At 37.5% G+C, this 17,252-nt stretch overlaps 1 protein-coding gene across 1 annotated transcript; it reads right to left on the reverse strand.

Annotated features, from left to right (window-relative positions):
* Positions 1–11,863: 11,863 nt before the first annotated feature.
* Positions 11,864–12,526, reverse strand: LOC117095398 (claudin-6-like). The gene has a single exon (XM_033232126.1). The coding sequence runs from the start codon at positions 12,524–12,526 to the stop codon at positions 11,864–11,866; it is 663 nt and encodes a 220-aa protein (XP_033088017.1).
* Between the last annotated feature and the right edge of the window lie 4,726 nt (positions 12,527–17,252).

A 17,252-nucleotide genomic window follows, 5' to 3' on the forward strand; every position in this document is an offset into this window, starting at 1 on the left:
AACGTAAAGTACATTTCAAAATATCTAGAAGTCAGGCCTTGAAATGTTCTCAACATGTAGAAATGATAAATGCTTGTGGTGACAGTATAACCTAAATACCCTGACTTGGTCATTAAACATTCTATGCATGTAACAAAGTATCACATGTTCTCCATAAATATGAGGAAATACTATGTATCAAGAAAATTTTTATTGCATATAAGAAATAGAAAAGAGATAAACAACAAATTTTAATCATGCTAGGAAGAACAAATATTGCACTAGAAAAGACATTCCTCCCATATTCTACTCTATATCATTCTGGCCTCTCTCTGCTCTCCAAGGAAATTCATTTTTAAAATATTATTTTAAAAGTTCACTTTAAGTATATATGTACCTCTGCCTCCAAAACACAAACTATTTTCTCAGTCATACCAGAAAAAAAGTTCCTGGAGTTACACAAAGCTGAACATATCTATTTGGGTAGTGTTACTGAACTCAGATCCACATTTCTTCCATGGAGAAAACACTACATCTTGAACATTCTCTTTCCTTTTCCCATTCTGTATTACACTAACACTGAATTTTAACTCATCCTAGAATTACACCTGATTTGCCCTTTTCATTAGTTTCATGCCATTATTATTTAGCATACTTCCAATTTTAAATGTTTTAAAGTGTAAAGTACTGTACTTATTGCTGTAAATAGACTACCTGATAACTCCATCATTTCTATATTAAAAGAGATGATTTAGATTTACTCAATAGGAGGTAAAATTAAACATCTTCATAATTTGAAATAAAAATATTATATATTACATTTGCAGCTTCAGTTCAGTTTGATGAAATTATTAATAGCATGTTATAGTTCAGAACAGGAAAAACCATAAAGTTAATATGATAAGGAAATAAATTTTCTTATCACTTTTCTCCTTTTCAGAAAATGACTTTTCAATAATAACTTATAGGTTTACCTTAGATATTATGATGTTTAGTCAACAAGACAGATATGACATTTTCTATCTTTGATAAATTGATAAAATTTATACCTACACAGGACCTTAGAAATCATACAGATCTATCTCCTCTTTGTTCATAGGAAAACTGAGTGTCTGAAAGTTTTCCTGACTTGTAAATTCTCTTAAAGAAGTCTGTGATAGAAAATGGATAGGTATCCTGATCCCAAAACTGGTGTACTTTTTAAAAAATCCACGAAATAAGAGAGAGCTAGAAAAATTGTGGGTGTAGAAAATCCATAAGAATCCACAAACTAGAAAAATTAGCCAGTTAACTTTACATGAGTGCTGATTTTTAAATTTACATGAAAATTGGCTTATTTTATACAATGAGATTTTACCTGAGATTTTATTGGATCTGTAGAGCAATTTGAGCAAAATTGGTATCTTTAAACTATTGAGTCTTCCAATCAATTAACATGATATTACTGCTGTTACTTAAGTCTTTATTTCTCTGAGCAATGTTTTCTGGTTTTCTGTGTAGATGTTACATATCTCTTGTATATCTATTTTTAAGAATTTGAAGTATTCCAATCCCATAGTAAATAGTATGTTTTAAGTTTTCTTTTTTATTGCTTCTTGCTATTACATAGAAATAATTGACTTTTAATATTGATATACACTCAGCAAACTTGCAAAATTATAATATTAATTATTTGTTACAGATTCTTTTGGATTTTCTACATTTATAATTTTATCATCTCTATTTCATGGCAACTTTGCTGTCTTCTCTCCTATTTGATTCCTTTTCCATTTTCCTCTAATTAAATGACTAGGACCATTGGCCGGGCATTGTGGCCCTCATGCTTGTAATCCCAACACTCTGGGAGGCTGAGACAGGCAGATCACCTGAGGTCAGGAGTTCAAGACCAGCCTAGCCAACAGGGTGAAACCTTGTCTCTACTAAAAATACAAAAATCAGCAGGACGTGGTGGTGCACACCTGTAATCCCAGTTACTTGGGAGGCTGAGGCAGGAGAATCGCTTGAACCAGGGAGGTAAGGGCTGTAGTGAGCTAAGATCACACCACTGCACACCAGCCTGGGCCACAGAGTGAGACACTACCTCAAAAAAAAAAAGACTAGGACCATTAAGACACAGGGGTTACAAGTGGTAATGATGATTATCACTTTTTTCCCCAACTTTAGGGGGACAATATTTACTATTTCACCAGTAAATATGATTTTACTATATATTTTTGTATATACACTTTATTAGATTTAAATGGTTTTATTACTATTTTGATGATATTTTAAAAATCATGAATACATGCTTGTATTTAGCAAATGCTTCTTCTGCATCTATTGACAGTATTAATGTGATAAATCACATTAATTAATTTTCAATATTAAACCCTTATATTCCTGGAATAAATCCTACTTGGTAATGATGATTTATCCTATTTTATATTTTGTTAAGTTTGGTATGTTAATATTTTGTTTAGAATTTTGTATCCCAGCTCCAAGTATATAGAATCATAATTTTCTTTTAATATCCATGTCAAGTTTTGGTATCAAGCTATTCTGTCTGATAAAGGAATAGAAGAGTATATTTTTTCAGTTAGTGATTGCATAGTCTATGTTTTCCCATATATTTACTTTCCACTTATTTGTATCCTTATATTTAAAGTATATATCTGGGAGACATCAACAAGATTATAAAATAGGAGGTCTCATGTTTCACTAACTCTCCCACAACACACAGAGAGAAAATGTAGCAGCTATTCAAAGAAAAGAACACTTTGGTGAAAACCCCCCATAACTAGAAATAAGCCTGAGACACCTGCATGATTCATAGAACAAAATAAAAACTGTATGGAAAAGTTTAATAGAAATGTCTCACTCTGACTGTGTTACTCTTCCCCTTCCCCCAAGTCAGCACAGTGCCACACAGAAAAGATTCTCCATGAACCACATTTTCTACAGAGGAAAAAGAGAATCAGAATCAGTGCTTTTCTAGCACTCTGAGACTTCTCCCCAGAAGTCCACTCCAGTCTCATTTCACAAGAAACTCAGGAAAAAGTGACATGGCCAGACTGCCTGTGTTCTCTTTTTTCTGTTTTAAAAGGGTTTGTCTATGATGGCTATTACGTCAATTTTTTTTTTAATATTGAAAATTATTTAAAAGAATTCAGCAGTGAAGCTATCTAGGTCAGCAATTTTTCTTTTCAAGAAAGGTGCTTAATTTGGTTTCGATTTATTTAACAGATGTAGCATCATTCATATTTTCTACTAATTCTTATGGCAATCTTGGAAACATGTATTTCTCCACTTTATCTAAATTATCAAGCAAATGCTTAGGGAATTCATCACCAGCTGACTTGCCTTGCAAGAGCTCCTGAAAAAACTACTAAATATGCAAAGAAAAAAATATTACCAGCCACTGCAAAAACTCACTGAAGACTGGGTGCCATGGCTCATGCCTGTAATCCCAGCACTTTGGGAGGACAAGGCGGGCAGATCACCTGAGGCAGGAGTTCGAGATCCGCCTGGCCAACATGGGGAAACCTTGAAAAACTAAGGCGATCATAAGCAAAAAGAAGAAAGCTGGAAGCATCACACTACTTGATTTCAAATTATACTACGAAGTGAAAGTACTTTAAATAGCATGGTACTGGAATAAATTAGGCTCATTAACCAATGGAAAAGAACAGAGAGTGTGGAAATGAACCTATACATCTGTGTTCAATTGATTTTCAATAAAGGTGTCAAGAATTTTGAACAAATGTGCCTTTTACATTGTGAAAAGGAGTCCCTTAGTGTTGAGTAAACAATATGGATATGCAAAAGAATGAAATTGGACCTTTATCTCACATTATATACATAAATCAAGTCAATATGGATGAAAGATTTAACCATAAGAAATGAAACTTTAAAACTACTAGAAGAAAACATATGAGAAAAACTGTGACATTGGTCTGGGCAATGATATTTTCAATATGATCTCAAAAGCACAGGCAACAAAAGCAAAATAGAAAAATGGGATTGTGGCTGGGCGTGCTGGTTGATGCCTGTAATCCCAGTACTTTGGGAGGCAAAGTTGGGTGGATCACCTGAGGTCAGGAGTTCAAGACCAGCCTGGCCAACATGATGAAACCCCATCTCTACTAAAAAAAAAAAAAAACCAAAAAACTAGATGGGTATAGTGGTGCATGCCTCTGGTCCCAGCTACACGGGAGGCTGAGGAAGGAGAATTGCTTGAATGCAGGCAGCAGAGATTGCAGTGAGCCAAGATCACACCACTATACTCCAGTCTGGGCAACAGTGCAAGACTCCATTTTGAAAAAAAAAAAAAAAGAAAAGAGAAGAAAAATGGGATTGCATCAAACTAAAAAGTTTCTGCACAGGAAATGAAACAACACAATGAAGAGATAACCCATAGATTAGGAGAAAATGTTTTCAAGCCATTCATCTGATAAGCGGCTAATATCCATGATATATATTAGGAATTCAAACAACTTTATAAAAAGAAAACAAAAAGAATGAGCAATGGACCTGAATAGATAATTCTCAAAGATAATTAAGAAATGGCCAATAGACATATGACAAAATACTCAACATCACTAATCATTAGGGAAATACAAACTAAAACCACAATGAGATATCACCTCACACCTGGCAGAATAGCTATTTTCAAAAAGACAAAAGTTAAAACGTGTTGGCTAAGATATGAAGAAAGGGGAACAGTTGTACACTGTTGGTGGGACGGTAACTTAGTACAGCCATTATGAAAAAAATGTAAGGAGGTTCCTAAAACAAACTAAAAACAGTATTATCATATGATCCAGCTATTCCACTTTTGGCTACTTACCCAAAAGATTTCAAGTCAGTATGTCAAAGAGATATCTGTACTCCTCTATTTATTGCCAGCACTATTCACAATAGCCAAGTTATGGAACCAAACAGAGTCCATCAACAGATGAGTGGATAAAGAAAATGTACATATTCTCAATTAAATACCATTCAGTCTTTAAAAAGAAGGAAATCTTGTCATTTGTGACAATATGGATGGAATTGGGAAACATTATCCTAAATGAAATAAGTCAGTCACAGAAAGACAAATACTTTATGTTCTTACTTATATGAGGGTTCTAAAATAAACTCATAGAAGCAGAGAGTAGAATGGTGGTTACCAAAGGCTGGGGGTATGGGGGGAATGGAGCGATGATGGCTAAAGGGTATAAAGCCTCAATTAGAGAAATAATGGGTTTTTTCCTTTGCTATAAATTATACGATGTAATCCATATAGTAAATAATAATGTAGTACACACTTTTAAATCACTGAGAGTGAATTTTAAATGTTCTCACCACAAAAAAGATAAGTATTTAAAGTTACAGATATGTTAATTAGCTTGATTTAATTATTCCACATTATATGCATAAATTATAACATCCCTTCGACATATACAATTATAATTTGTTAATTTACCATTAAAAATGAAACTCTAAAAATAGAAATAAAAATGTGTATTTTTGTAAATAGCATACAGTTGAGTCTTTTAAAAAATATAATCTAATAATATGTCTCATTAACTAAGGTATTAATCCATCTACCTTTGGTGAAGTTTTTATGCAGTCACTTTTAACTGTATTATCCTACTATTTGTTTTTACGTATCCTAGCAATACGTCATTCCTGTATATGCTCTTTTCTTCCTTCTGTGGGAATCAAGTATTGTTTTTCTATTTTATATCCTCTAATTGGATTTTTAGATATATATTTTTAAATTAATTTTAGTAGTTATTGTCAGAATTACAATAGGCGTATGTATCTATCCCAAGCAGGGCTACATTAATAATCTAACACTTCCTGCAAAATGCAAGCCTACAATACCTTTTATCTACTTCTTGCTCTTTTTGCTTGTAATGTCATGTATGTTACTCCTATATGTTTTGCATATGTTACAAGGTAATTTTATTGTATTAATCAATGTTATTTGTACTTACCTACACGATTGCCTTCCAAATGCTCCTTACTCTTTCTTGCAGACTGAGGCCTGTGCCTCAGTCTGATAAAAATTTCTCTTCTAAGAAACTTCCTGTACAATTTCTTATAGAATGTGTCTACTGGTGATAAATTATTTCAACTTTTGTTGTCTAAAAAATATTTCTTTTACCTTCATGTCTAGAGCATATTTTCATAGGTTATAGAAGTCTAGGCCAGTAGTTTTATCATTTTAAAAATATTATTTTATCATTTTCTGGCTTCCATAGTTACTGTTGAAAATTCAGCCTCATTCAGTCTTATTGTCTTAAAGGTAATGCATTTTTTTTTTTTTTTTAAACTCAGGCAACTTTTAAGATTTTTTTCTTGAATCTATGGGTTGAGATCTTTTATCATTTTTGGAACATTCTCAGTCATTTACCTTCAATCGTTGCTTTTCTTTCTTCTCTCCTTTTAAGGATCTAAACAGATAATTGGAGATATTTCAATTGACCATCTTTGAGTCCACTACTTTTTTGTGTCCAGTCTACCGGTAAGCCAATCCAATGCATTCTTAATTTCCGATTTTGTATTTCTCAGTTCTAGAATGTACATTAACTATTCTTTTTTCTACCTTTCTTTTTATTCTCTTTAACATTAATCATTATTACTTTATAGCTCTTCTAGAAACTGTAACAGATGGATCACTGTGGATCTGCTTTTGTTGTCTCTTTCAATCTCCCTTAAATTTTCATTGTATGCTAGACAATGTGTATAAAAGTACGTTGGAAACCTCACAGCATTTCCCCCTAGAGTAGGTTAAGGGTCTAATCACTAGAATCCAATAAACAATTTAGCGGTGTTGGGGCTGGGTGACACTTTTAATTAGCCTCACTCCATCTTTTATTTATCTGGGCTCCTCAGGTATTACTCTCATGGGTTTCTGATTCAGAGTTCGTCAGATCTATTTCCTCTTCCATGAAATATTTCACGACATTCAGTTCTTCCTTTCAGATACATCGGCTTACTCTTTAGCTTTACGCAAATCACTTGGGAGACCAGCTGCGTGTTTGATTCACTCCCTCTCTCTCCCATAGGGCATTGCCTCCTCAGATCCTGAAACTAGTGGAGATTTTACTCTTTTGGTGCAGTCTCCTGTTAGTTATGACCCTACTGACTTCTACTCCCCTCCCAGTGAAGTTTCTTCACCTACCTCATGTTCAATCTTTAGCTGGCCCTCAAAGCAACAAATGCTTGCAGAGACAAAAGGTCAGTAATATACAACTCACCTGGCACTTTCCTCTCTATAACTTGTTCCTCTAGTTCTCGTTGCTCCTACAACTCTCCATTACATTTAAAAATGTGAGTCTTACATTTTTTGAATTACCAGGGAGCATTGTTCTGCTATTACCTACTGTTTCTACCTGAAAGCAGAAGTAGACAAACTACATTCTGATTTGAAACAATAACATTGCTTATAGATGATTCTCTTTTAGTAAAAATTATTAAATTATTAGAAATTATTTTATTGCATTAGCTAGCATTAGAGAAGAACCAGGCTCAGCATTCTGTCTTCTGCTCCCACCCATCCATAGACTCCCACCAATTGGTCTGTCCCTACTTAACACTAAGTTTTAATTTTGAAAATAAATGAAAGTATAGATTGCATGTTTTAAGAATTCGCAAATTACACTCTTGTATATGTGCCTCCCTGACCCCATTATGTCTCTGTCTTCCCACTCTGCTACATATAAACACACACATACATACAAACAGAAGTAGAATATTTGTTTTAATTTCCCCTACAAAGTTTAGGGACAGAAAAAACAATGAAAGACCAAGAGTATAACTTTCTCACTTGTTCCTGTCTACTCTACCTTAGCAAAGGAATGCAGAGAAAAACTTCAGGATTAAGTGAACAAATAGCTAAATTTAGGTCATCCTTCCTTCCCTAGACTCAACTTCAATTAAATGTGAAAATATCAGAAGGGGAATATTTTTATATAGTTGTTATGGTTCATTTTATGTGTCAACTATCATGCCCAGTTGTTTGGTCAAACACCCAGAGTAATCAAATCTAATAATCCTAGATATGGTAATCTCAGTATCAAATATTTTGGTACTGAGACCAGGGTGCTGCTGTAACAAATACCTGAAAATGTGAAAGTGGCTTTGGAATTGGATGATGGGTGAAGGCTGGAAAAATTTTGAGGTGCTTGGTAGAGAAAGCTTGCATTGCCTTAAAGAGAGTATAGGAAGAAACATAAATATTAAAGATGCTTCAGGTAAGGTCTCAAACACAAATGAAGAACATGTTACTGGAGACTAGAGGAAAGGTGATTCTTGTTATTAAGTGGCAGAGAGCCTGGCTGAATTATATTTTGTTGGGTAGAAAGTAGAACTTATAGTAATGAACCTGTATTCATTATTCAGCTGAAGAGATTTCAAAGCAAAGTGCTTAAGGTACACCCTTGTTTCTTCTTGTTACCAATAGTAAAATACAATAGGAAAGGGATAAATTTAAGAAGAAATGGTTAAGCAAAAAGAATCTGGAACTTGTAGATTTGGAAAATTATCAGACTATCCACATTACAAAAAAAAAAGAAAATGTGCTTTGGCGGTATCACCAATGTTATTGCTGGAAAACTGTTTGCTCAGGAGATTAGGCATGTGATTTGTGGATCCAATTAGTTTCTCAGCATAAACACTGCCACCTTGGACTGAAAGGGAAAGGCATGGGTCAAAATGAAGGAACACTGTCAGACTTCTGGGATTCCACAGGAAGAAAATAAATCAATGGAACTATTTGGTTGCAAATATGTATTATATTTCAGAAAATGGGAAGAAGAGGCCAGCAGGCTACTGCTGTCACCGTGGACTCAGAGGGCACAGACCCAGGGAATAGCACCCTCACATCCTGGATTTCAGAGGCCACAGCAGGGCTGTCACCTGGGGTCAAGACAGGTGGAGCCACCACCAGGTGAAAGCATCAAGCCTGTGGGGATATTTCTCAAGACTTAACATGTAATAAAATTTGCCCTGCAAAGTTTTAAACTTGCTTGAGACCCATGACCCCTTTTTCTTTCAATTTCTCTTTTTTGAAATGGGAATGTCTATTCTATGCTGGTCCCGCTACTGTATTTTAGAAACATAGAACTTGTCTGGTTTCACAATTTCAATGATGAAAAAAAGTTTTTCCTCAGGATAAATAATAGTCTGTGTCTCACCCATAATTGATTTGAATGATTTAGATAATGAGATTTGAGACTTTGATTTGATAGTGTTTAGATGAGATTTGGGACTTAAAAATTGATGCTGGAATGATGAAGACTTTTAGCAATGTTGGGATGGGGTGAATGTATTAATATTTTGCACATGGGAAAGACGCACATTTGGGGAGTTGAACTGTTTTGTGTTGAATCATCTGTTTCCCAGTAAGAGGTATACCCTAGTACCTCAGAATGTGACCTTATTTGGAAATTTGGTTAAATGTGGTCTTTAACTTTAAAGTTAAAATAAGACAGATACACACAGAGGAAAGACAACGTGAAGACAGCCACATAATGACAGAGGCCGAGATTAAATTGAGGCAGCTGCAAGCCAAGGAATGATATCCTCACCTCAAAACTACATTCCCCTCCCAGGCTCTGAATGAATCATAACTTGATTTTGGTAGACCCAGACAAATAGTTTGGTATCACGTCACTTTCACCCACAGGCTCAACCAGGACAGAGCATCCCAGGGGTGACCATTCCTCTGATCTCTGCCTCACAACTCACCCCAGGATAACCAGTCTTCTGCCTAAGCTAAAGCACCCAACACATCCCCATCTGTAAGAATACACTTCTACTCTGCTTTTCCCAAGAGAAAAGCACAGTCCTATGGTCTATGTCTAAGTAGTCTATGTAGCCCACTTTGTGTTTGGAGTTATAGATAGATAGATAGATAGATACAAGTTATATATATATAACTTGTAATGCTCACAATATGTCTAGTATACAAGTTACTAGCATGAAAGTTATTATTCTCATTCTCTGCAGGAGTCACCCGAAGCACATGATGCTTAAATAATCTGCCTTAGTCATTCGGTTAGTAAACAATGGAGCCAAAATTAAAACCAAGGACTTCCTGCAAATGTGTCAAAGTACAAAGAAAATGTATAATGTTTGATGTAGATCATTTCTTAGGGATGTTCAGTCTTTGTCAGTTTTTCAGATTACCTTACCAGCTCTTTCATCTTACCAAGGTATTATGTGAGCCCGTAAGGTCATTTACTAGATCCTTTGTTGGCATGGGAAGAAAAAGTCTCTTATTTGTACCACGTGCCCTTGTGCCACTCTTCTAGACCTTAATTAACCATATTTCTTTGTTTCTTCTAGCCCTGAATTAACCATATTTCTTTGCTTGCCCAGGTACTAGTGACCCTGCTGGCTGTCAACTAGCTAAGGATGGCAAGGCATTGTTGATACCTGCCCAAGAGCCCTAGCTCATGACCTGTTCTTCTTCACCTTGGTCAGGGCCCAGTGGTGTTGTCTAATGGCCTGGACCCACCTCAGCTCTCAGTGGTGCTTTAAATCCCCTTAGGGCTGGCAGTGAATCCCAAGTAGTCTGTCCAAAAGTCCTTTAATACAGAGTCACTTCATCCCTGCAATCACTATGTTTTCTGGCAAGCTCCCCACCCTAACTCCCAGCTAACATTCTATCTCTCTACTTCAGGAGAAGCCTGGGATTTGGGATTTCTATCTCCAGTATACGAAAAATGAAGGTGGCTTAAAGGAGCTACACTGAGGCTCCCTCTATGCATGCACCATCCCTCTAACACTAATAGTCTCCCACAGGTAGGTATAGGACTCTTTACAATAAAATACTAGGCTAGAATATCAAATATAGATTGGTGCAAAAGATGTACTGCTTTATATTTCCCATCCATATGTCTCTGTCTTTCCTCTAGGACTTCAGTCAATTAGAAATTCACTTCTCATCTCTGCCTCTTGTCTTGCACTAGAATGGTATGCTCCCCACGCCTTTCAACATGAACCCCATCACGTTATAACCTTCCTCTACCTGTGCTAATGATTACCCTGTCTCCTCATATTAATGATGGAAGAGCTTTCTTTTCTGTGTTATAGAAGAAACTAATCTAGATGGTCAGTCCTGGCTTTTAATGTTAATAGACAATTATCAGCTGAAATAGTTTCAGCTATAATTAACATAAAATAACAACTCAATTTGGCTTAAATTGTACAGAAACAGCATTATCTGATATGATTATTCCAAGGTAGGACCATTTTAGGTTTTTTTTTTTTTTTTTTTTTTTACACACTAACAAAACATGCTTTATTTGGTAAAAATGTGAGTGTAAAGGGGCGGGCAGGGCAGAAGGGTGCAGTGTTGGAGGTGGAGGCGGGGGTCTACATAGCTGGGACCTGGCCCCGGGGGTGGACGTCCTATCAGGACAGAGGAGCCAGAGGTCACAATTTCCGGGGGTGGGCAATCCTTTGTTAACAGATCACTTGCTTTTCCAGGGGGTGATGAGAGGAGCTCCAGAGGCACAAGTAGGATGGGGGCAGCTGTCCAGTGATGTCTAGGGAAGCCCAGCCCCCAGCAGCAGCAGGAACTCTTGGGGACAGTCTATCTTGTTGCAAAGGCCAGCAGAGCAAGCAGCCTCCACGTTAGTTCCACAGCTCGACTGGCTTCTAAGATGGGCACGTCAAGATCCAAAATCTCAAAGCAGCCTCTCGTTGGCTCCATCATCCAAGGGAGAGAAACAGCAGAGCCTAAGTGGGAGTCTGAGCCATCTTCTTGGTTCAGTTTTCAAATGAATTTTAAATACCCTCAGTCAAAAGAAAAATAGCAGAAGGCAGAAACAAAAGATGCCAACCTATCCCAAAGCTGTTGGACTTCTGGATGGCTCTAGTGCCAGCGGAGGCCCCATTCCCCTCCACGTCAGACGTAATTCTTGGTGGGGTACTCAGAGGGCCCTCGAGAGATAGCAGGGGCAGATGTCGAGTAGCGGGCCATGTAATGGCTCGGGCCCCGGGATCCCCCCGAGGGGCAAGTGCAGCACAGCAGCCCCCCATCCAGCAACAAAAGGCCTGAGGCTGCCCAGCCCAAGTAGAGGGAGGCCCCCAGCTCCCGCTTTTGGGCCTCAGCCACCAGGGGGTTATAGAAGTCCCGGATGATGGCATGCGCCGTCCAGCACACGGGGATTAGCGTCAGGACCCCTGAGATGACAAAGACAATCCCAGAGGTGAGCACCAGGCAGGCCTTGGAATCCTTCTCCTCCACACAGGTGGTACACTTGGCCCCAGCAAGGTAGACCAGCAAGCCGAATAGGGCCACAAGGAGGGCAATGACACAGAGGGCACGTGCAGCCTGCAGGTCCTGCGGCAGTGCCAGAAGCGAGTCGTACACCTTGCACTGCATCTGGCCAGTGCTCTGCACCACGCAGGACATCCACAAGCCCTCCCACACCACCTGGGCCACCACGATGCTGTTGCCGATGAAAGCGGTCACTTTCCACATGGGCAGGGCACAGGAAACCAGGCCATTCACCCAGCCCAGCAGTGTCAGGACGACTCCCAGGATCTGCATTCCGGCAGAGGCCATGGCGAGGTTGAAGGAGCTGCACTGCGAAGGAGATAAGGAGAAGGAGAAATTCCTAGGCCGAGTCCATTTTAGGTTTTTATATTTAGTGCTCAGCTGTGTCATAAAACAGTTTTCTTCTTTCTGCCTTGCCATCCTTAGCCAGGTGACAGCCACACGACAGCTGCCACCATTCTAGGTGTCACGGACAGATACAATAATATCTAGCAACAGAAGATAACAGCTTTTTCCTCTTCAGGTTGGGGAAGGATTGTGGTAAACTTCTCTAATGAAGTATAATACATTTCATTAGAAATTCACCAACATATAAGAGTTACTGTTGTCCCACATTCTTGTCAACACTTGTATTGTCACTTTTTTTGTTAGCCATTCTAGTGAGTACGTTGATATTGGTGAAGTTGTTTTTGCATTTCTAAATAATAATTATTTAATGTTTATTAGTTTAATATAGTGCTTCCTCTGTAATCATTTTATATGCCGCATCCTTTTTAAAACTAATGCTCACTATCTAATGGTATAGCCATTTACTCAATTTAAGCACTCAATTAGTTGCCAAAACAATATTCCAGAAATTTTTTATAGCAAGAAAAGCCTTGATCAGAAGCATTTACAGCATCTCACTTCTCAGATGCGCATCATGTGCCTCTACATAAACTGGTTTTTGGCAAAGGCAAGGAGACCACCATGATTGGCTTAGACCATTCATGATTCAGCCCCAGGCTGATACAGGAGTATATCTCCCTTAAGGTACAGTACCAGTGGGGTAACTGAATTGAATCAGAGTTTTATTATTAGAACAAAAGAAGGAAAAGTTACTGTTATTGAGTAGACAAAGTGTACACTAAAAATGCTGATGGAATTTTAAAAAATAATTTCATCTCTTGATAAAGTCTAGCATTCATAATTATTTTATCTATTCAAAACCTTACTTTGTTAATCAAAAGCTAAATAACTGCTATATTAGACAAATGGATGAATCAGACTAACTAGTTAGAAAGTCATATACATGGAGCTGCAAATGAGAAATGAATTTCAAAAGCAACTTCCTCACTGACTTAAAATCAGTCTGTCACAAAAACATATGGGCTATAGTCTGAATTTCAAATAAGGTAACATTTGTTAGATAATGTCAATTTCGTTTGTTTCAGTTGGCTAATGACCAGCATGTATTTGAAAGTCAGCAAGCCTATGTTTAGCCATATAATGCATCATTTGGCTACTAGCAGTAATATTTGGCTTGCAACGAGAGACTTTTTTTCTTCTGTGTGACACTTCAGTGCTTAGCCAGCTGAGTAAGTTAATTATAAATTTTGCTATCTATTGTCAGAAGTCACCTGTTCCAGACTTTGGCTATAACACATGTTTACATATCCATATATACATTTCTTCTTATAATTACTGTAGGTTCAAAGAAAGATAAAATCCCTCAAGTCAGAGGTTGAATCTTCTTCATTTCCGTAATACACAAAATTGCTTAAATCTTAACAAGGTGTGGTTTTCTTTGGACAAAATTTATTATTAAAAAAAACAATTAGCGGCTGGGCGCGGTGGCTCAAGCCTGTAATCCCAGCACTTTGGGAGGCCGAGACGGGCAGATCACGAGGTCAGGAGATCGAGACCATCCTGGCTAACACGGTGAAACCCCGTCTCTACTAAAAAATACAAAAAGCTAGCCGGGCGAGGTGGCAGGCGCCTGTAGTCCCAGCTACTCGGGAGGCTGAGGCAGGAGAATGGCGTGAACCCGGGAGGCGGAGCTTGCAGTGAGCTGAGATCCGGCCACTGCACTCCAGCCCCGGCGACAGAGCGAGACTCCGTCTCAAAAAAAAAACAAAAAACAAACAAACAAAAAAATTAGCTTAAAAGAATCTTTCTCTGATATATTATTGTATCAACCAAAATAAACATCTTCATGTGTAGAAAAATACGAGATGAAAAATTTTAAGGAACATACTAGGTTTATTTTGTTACTTCTATTTTTTGCTAAAAAGATTCTAATTTGGCCTTATTATGATCATATAGTCTACAAAAACATATTCTTAAGATTTAAGACTTTAAACGTAATTTTCCTTAAATCTTCATAGTAAATTTAATGGGATTTTATAAATCAGATAATAGTTGTAATTACTCATACTTACTGAATTGGCTTTACTTAAACATTGAGATTAGTTGGTTTTAAACAAACATATTCCCAAGCTTAATTATGGATAACAGCAGTTACATAAATTATTTTCTATGTGCAAAAAAGTAAAACGACACATGCTAATGAGGTCAAGGACCAGCCCCTCTCAAATTTTCATTTCCACACATGTCAGCAAACAGCTGGAAGCTAACAATAGTAGGGGTTGTGCTTTTGACTCCTTTAAAAATAAAATGGCTCTGCTTTGAAAAGACAAATGACATAATGCATTGCAGGTTTCAACTCTATGTGTCTGTCTCAGCCTCACCCAAGCTGCCAGGAATAGTGTCTTCCTCTTGGGAGTTCAGCCATAGCCAAGCTCTTACCAGGGACAGTCAGGCTGGTGGTTCCTTCTGAGTTTCTCAGTGTTTGTGGTTTTCAGTGATCAGTGAGCTACAGCTTTCTTAATCTACTCCCATTACACGTGCAGTACCCCCGGGCCTAATTCAGCTTAGCCTTGTACCCTGGACACCTGTGGTCCTATTTAACTCCTAATTCCTATAGAAACCTTGTTTTCAGGAATGGGTCATGCTTCCAGATTCTTCATCTTATTTCAATCAAGCCTCAGTCCTTATACTCTAGTTACCAAACATCAACAAGAATCACGGCCATCCTACAGCCTCCCTTAGCCAAATCTTGTCCACCTGAATCAAAAACCTCTGAAACTTTCATCTCACTTAGAGACAACATGATTTTGACACCCTACCAGTTTTCCTCAGCCTCCACCAATTACCAATTAATTAATTGGTAATTAATTGGTAATTAATTACCAATTCTGTCCCATTCTTAGGTGAATCTTGTTGCCTTAGAAGGAAGTTTTATTACACTATTGACCTAGGCAGGGCTGTCAATGACAGATAGGTATGATACATATCAGAACCTTTGTGTTTAGTTGACAGCTGCCTGATTCCTTTCCTGATACAAAGGAATCAAGTGACTGCATCTGAAGCAAAAACATTTTTTTCTCCTTTATCGGCATAACTAGCTTTTTTTTTTTTTTTAAACTATAGTTTCAAATTTGTTGCTAGAAAGAAAACAGCTGGTAGGAGGAGTGTAACAAGAAAAGAGGCTTAAAGAAAGCTGTGATTTCTATAGTTATTCTAATAAATGTGTGAAATAGCCAATCTGGAAGCACAGGATAAAACCAACTGAAAGCATATGAATTGACATTTGGGTATATGAGGTCTCCTCTTCAATAATATGGTAAGAAGTTTGTCTGTTGTAAAGCACATGTGGCAATTAATAAGAGTACGTTAGGTTTATTAAGCAGGCACTTTACATGTACTAGTTAATTCTTTTTTTTTGAGAGGGAGTCTCGCTCTGTTGCCCAGGCTGGAGTGCAGTGACGTGATCTTGGCTCACTGCAAGCTCCGCCTCCCAGGTTCAAGCCATTCTCCTGCCTCAGCCTCCCGAGTAGCTGGGACTACAGGCACCCGCCACCATGCCCTGCTAGTTTTTTGTATTTTTTTTTTTTTTCTTTAGTAGAGATGGCGTTAAACCATGTTAGCCAGGATGTTCTCCATCTCCTGACCTCATGATCCGCCCGCCTCGGCCTTCCAAAGTGCTGGGATTACAGGCGTGAGCCATCGCGCCCGGCCTAGTTAATTCTTAAAAATCATAGGAGATAGGTATATTTTACAGATGAAGAAACTGAATCACAGAGTTGAAGACATTTATACAAGGGCATACACCCAATTAAATGGTAAACAACAGTATTATTAACATATGTGTACTTGAAGTTTGCTTAAATGTTCTCGCCACACACACACACACCCCTCCACACATGGTAACTATGTGAAGTGTGAGATGTGTTAATTAGCTTGATAGTGGCAATAATTTCATAATGTGTATATATATATATAGCAAATTATAATTTTGTATACCATAAATATATAACTTTGTCAATTATGTCTCAACACATCTAGAGGGAAAAGAAAATAAAAAATTTAAAAACAAATGAAACAGAATTCCAACCCAGGTCTGCTGATTCAGGTGACGGTAAGTCAATATTAGTCAAAGTTAAGCATTGTGTAGAAAATTATCCTGTTTCACATTAAAATATTTCCAAAGGAATTTAGAAATAGTCTCCATTCTATATTCTGACAAGAATGCAAATTCTGAAAATTTCCTGTCCTTCATTAAATGATCAATTAAGGTAGCATTTGAGGGAAACATATCATCTTGCTTTCCTCTCCTATCCTTCAGTATTTAAGTACCATCAGCAGTGCTCATTGGATCTCCAATGAGAGAAATGCTAGGAACCTAAAAATCCCTAACTAACTAGTTAACATGGCTAAATCTTGAGGAGTCATAGCATGGTGGACATTTTGAGAGAAGAAACACTGTTTATACCAGTTAGGACTTGGTTTCTCACCCTGAGAACTTGGCTGTACCACTTATGGTCTTAGGAATCCTTTTTCCCAACAAGAAGCAGACAAAATAGCCTCTTTGGTCCTTTCCCCCTGGACCCCATCCTAATCTTGCTCTTTGAAATCTTTCTTCTAAAAAAGTAAGGAAGAGGATGCAAAAATTAGCCCACAGAAACAGCCTTCT

Source organism: Trachypithecus francoisi, unplaced genomic scaffold (assembly GCF_009764315.1).
Source record: "Trachypithecus francoisi isolate TF-2019V2 unplaced genomic scaffold, Tfra_2.0 Lachesis_group13, whole genome shotgun sequence".
In the NCBI taxonomy this organism is placed as follows: domain Eukaryota; kingdom Metazoa; phylum Chordata; class Mammalia; order Primates; family Cercopithecidae; genus Trachypithecus; species Trachypithecus francoisi.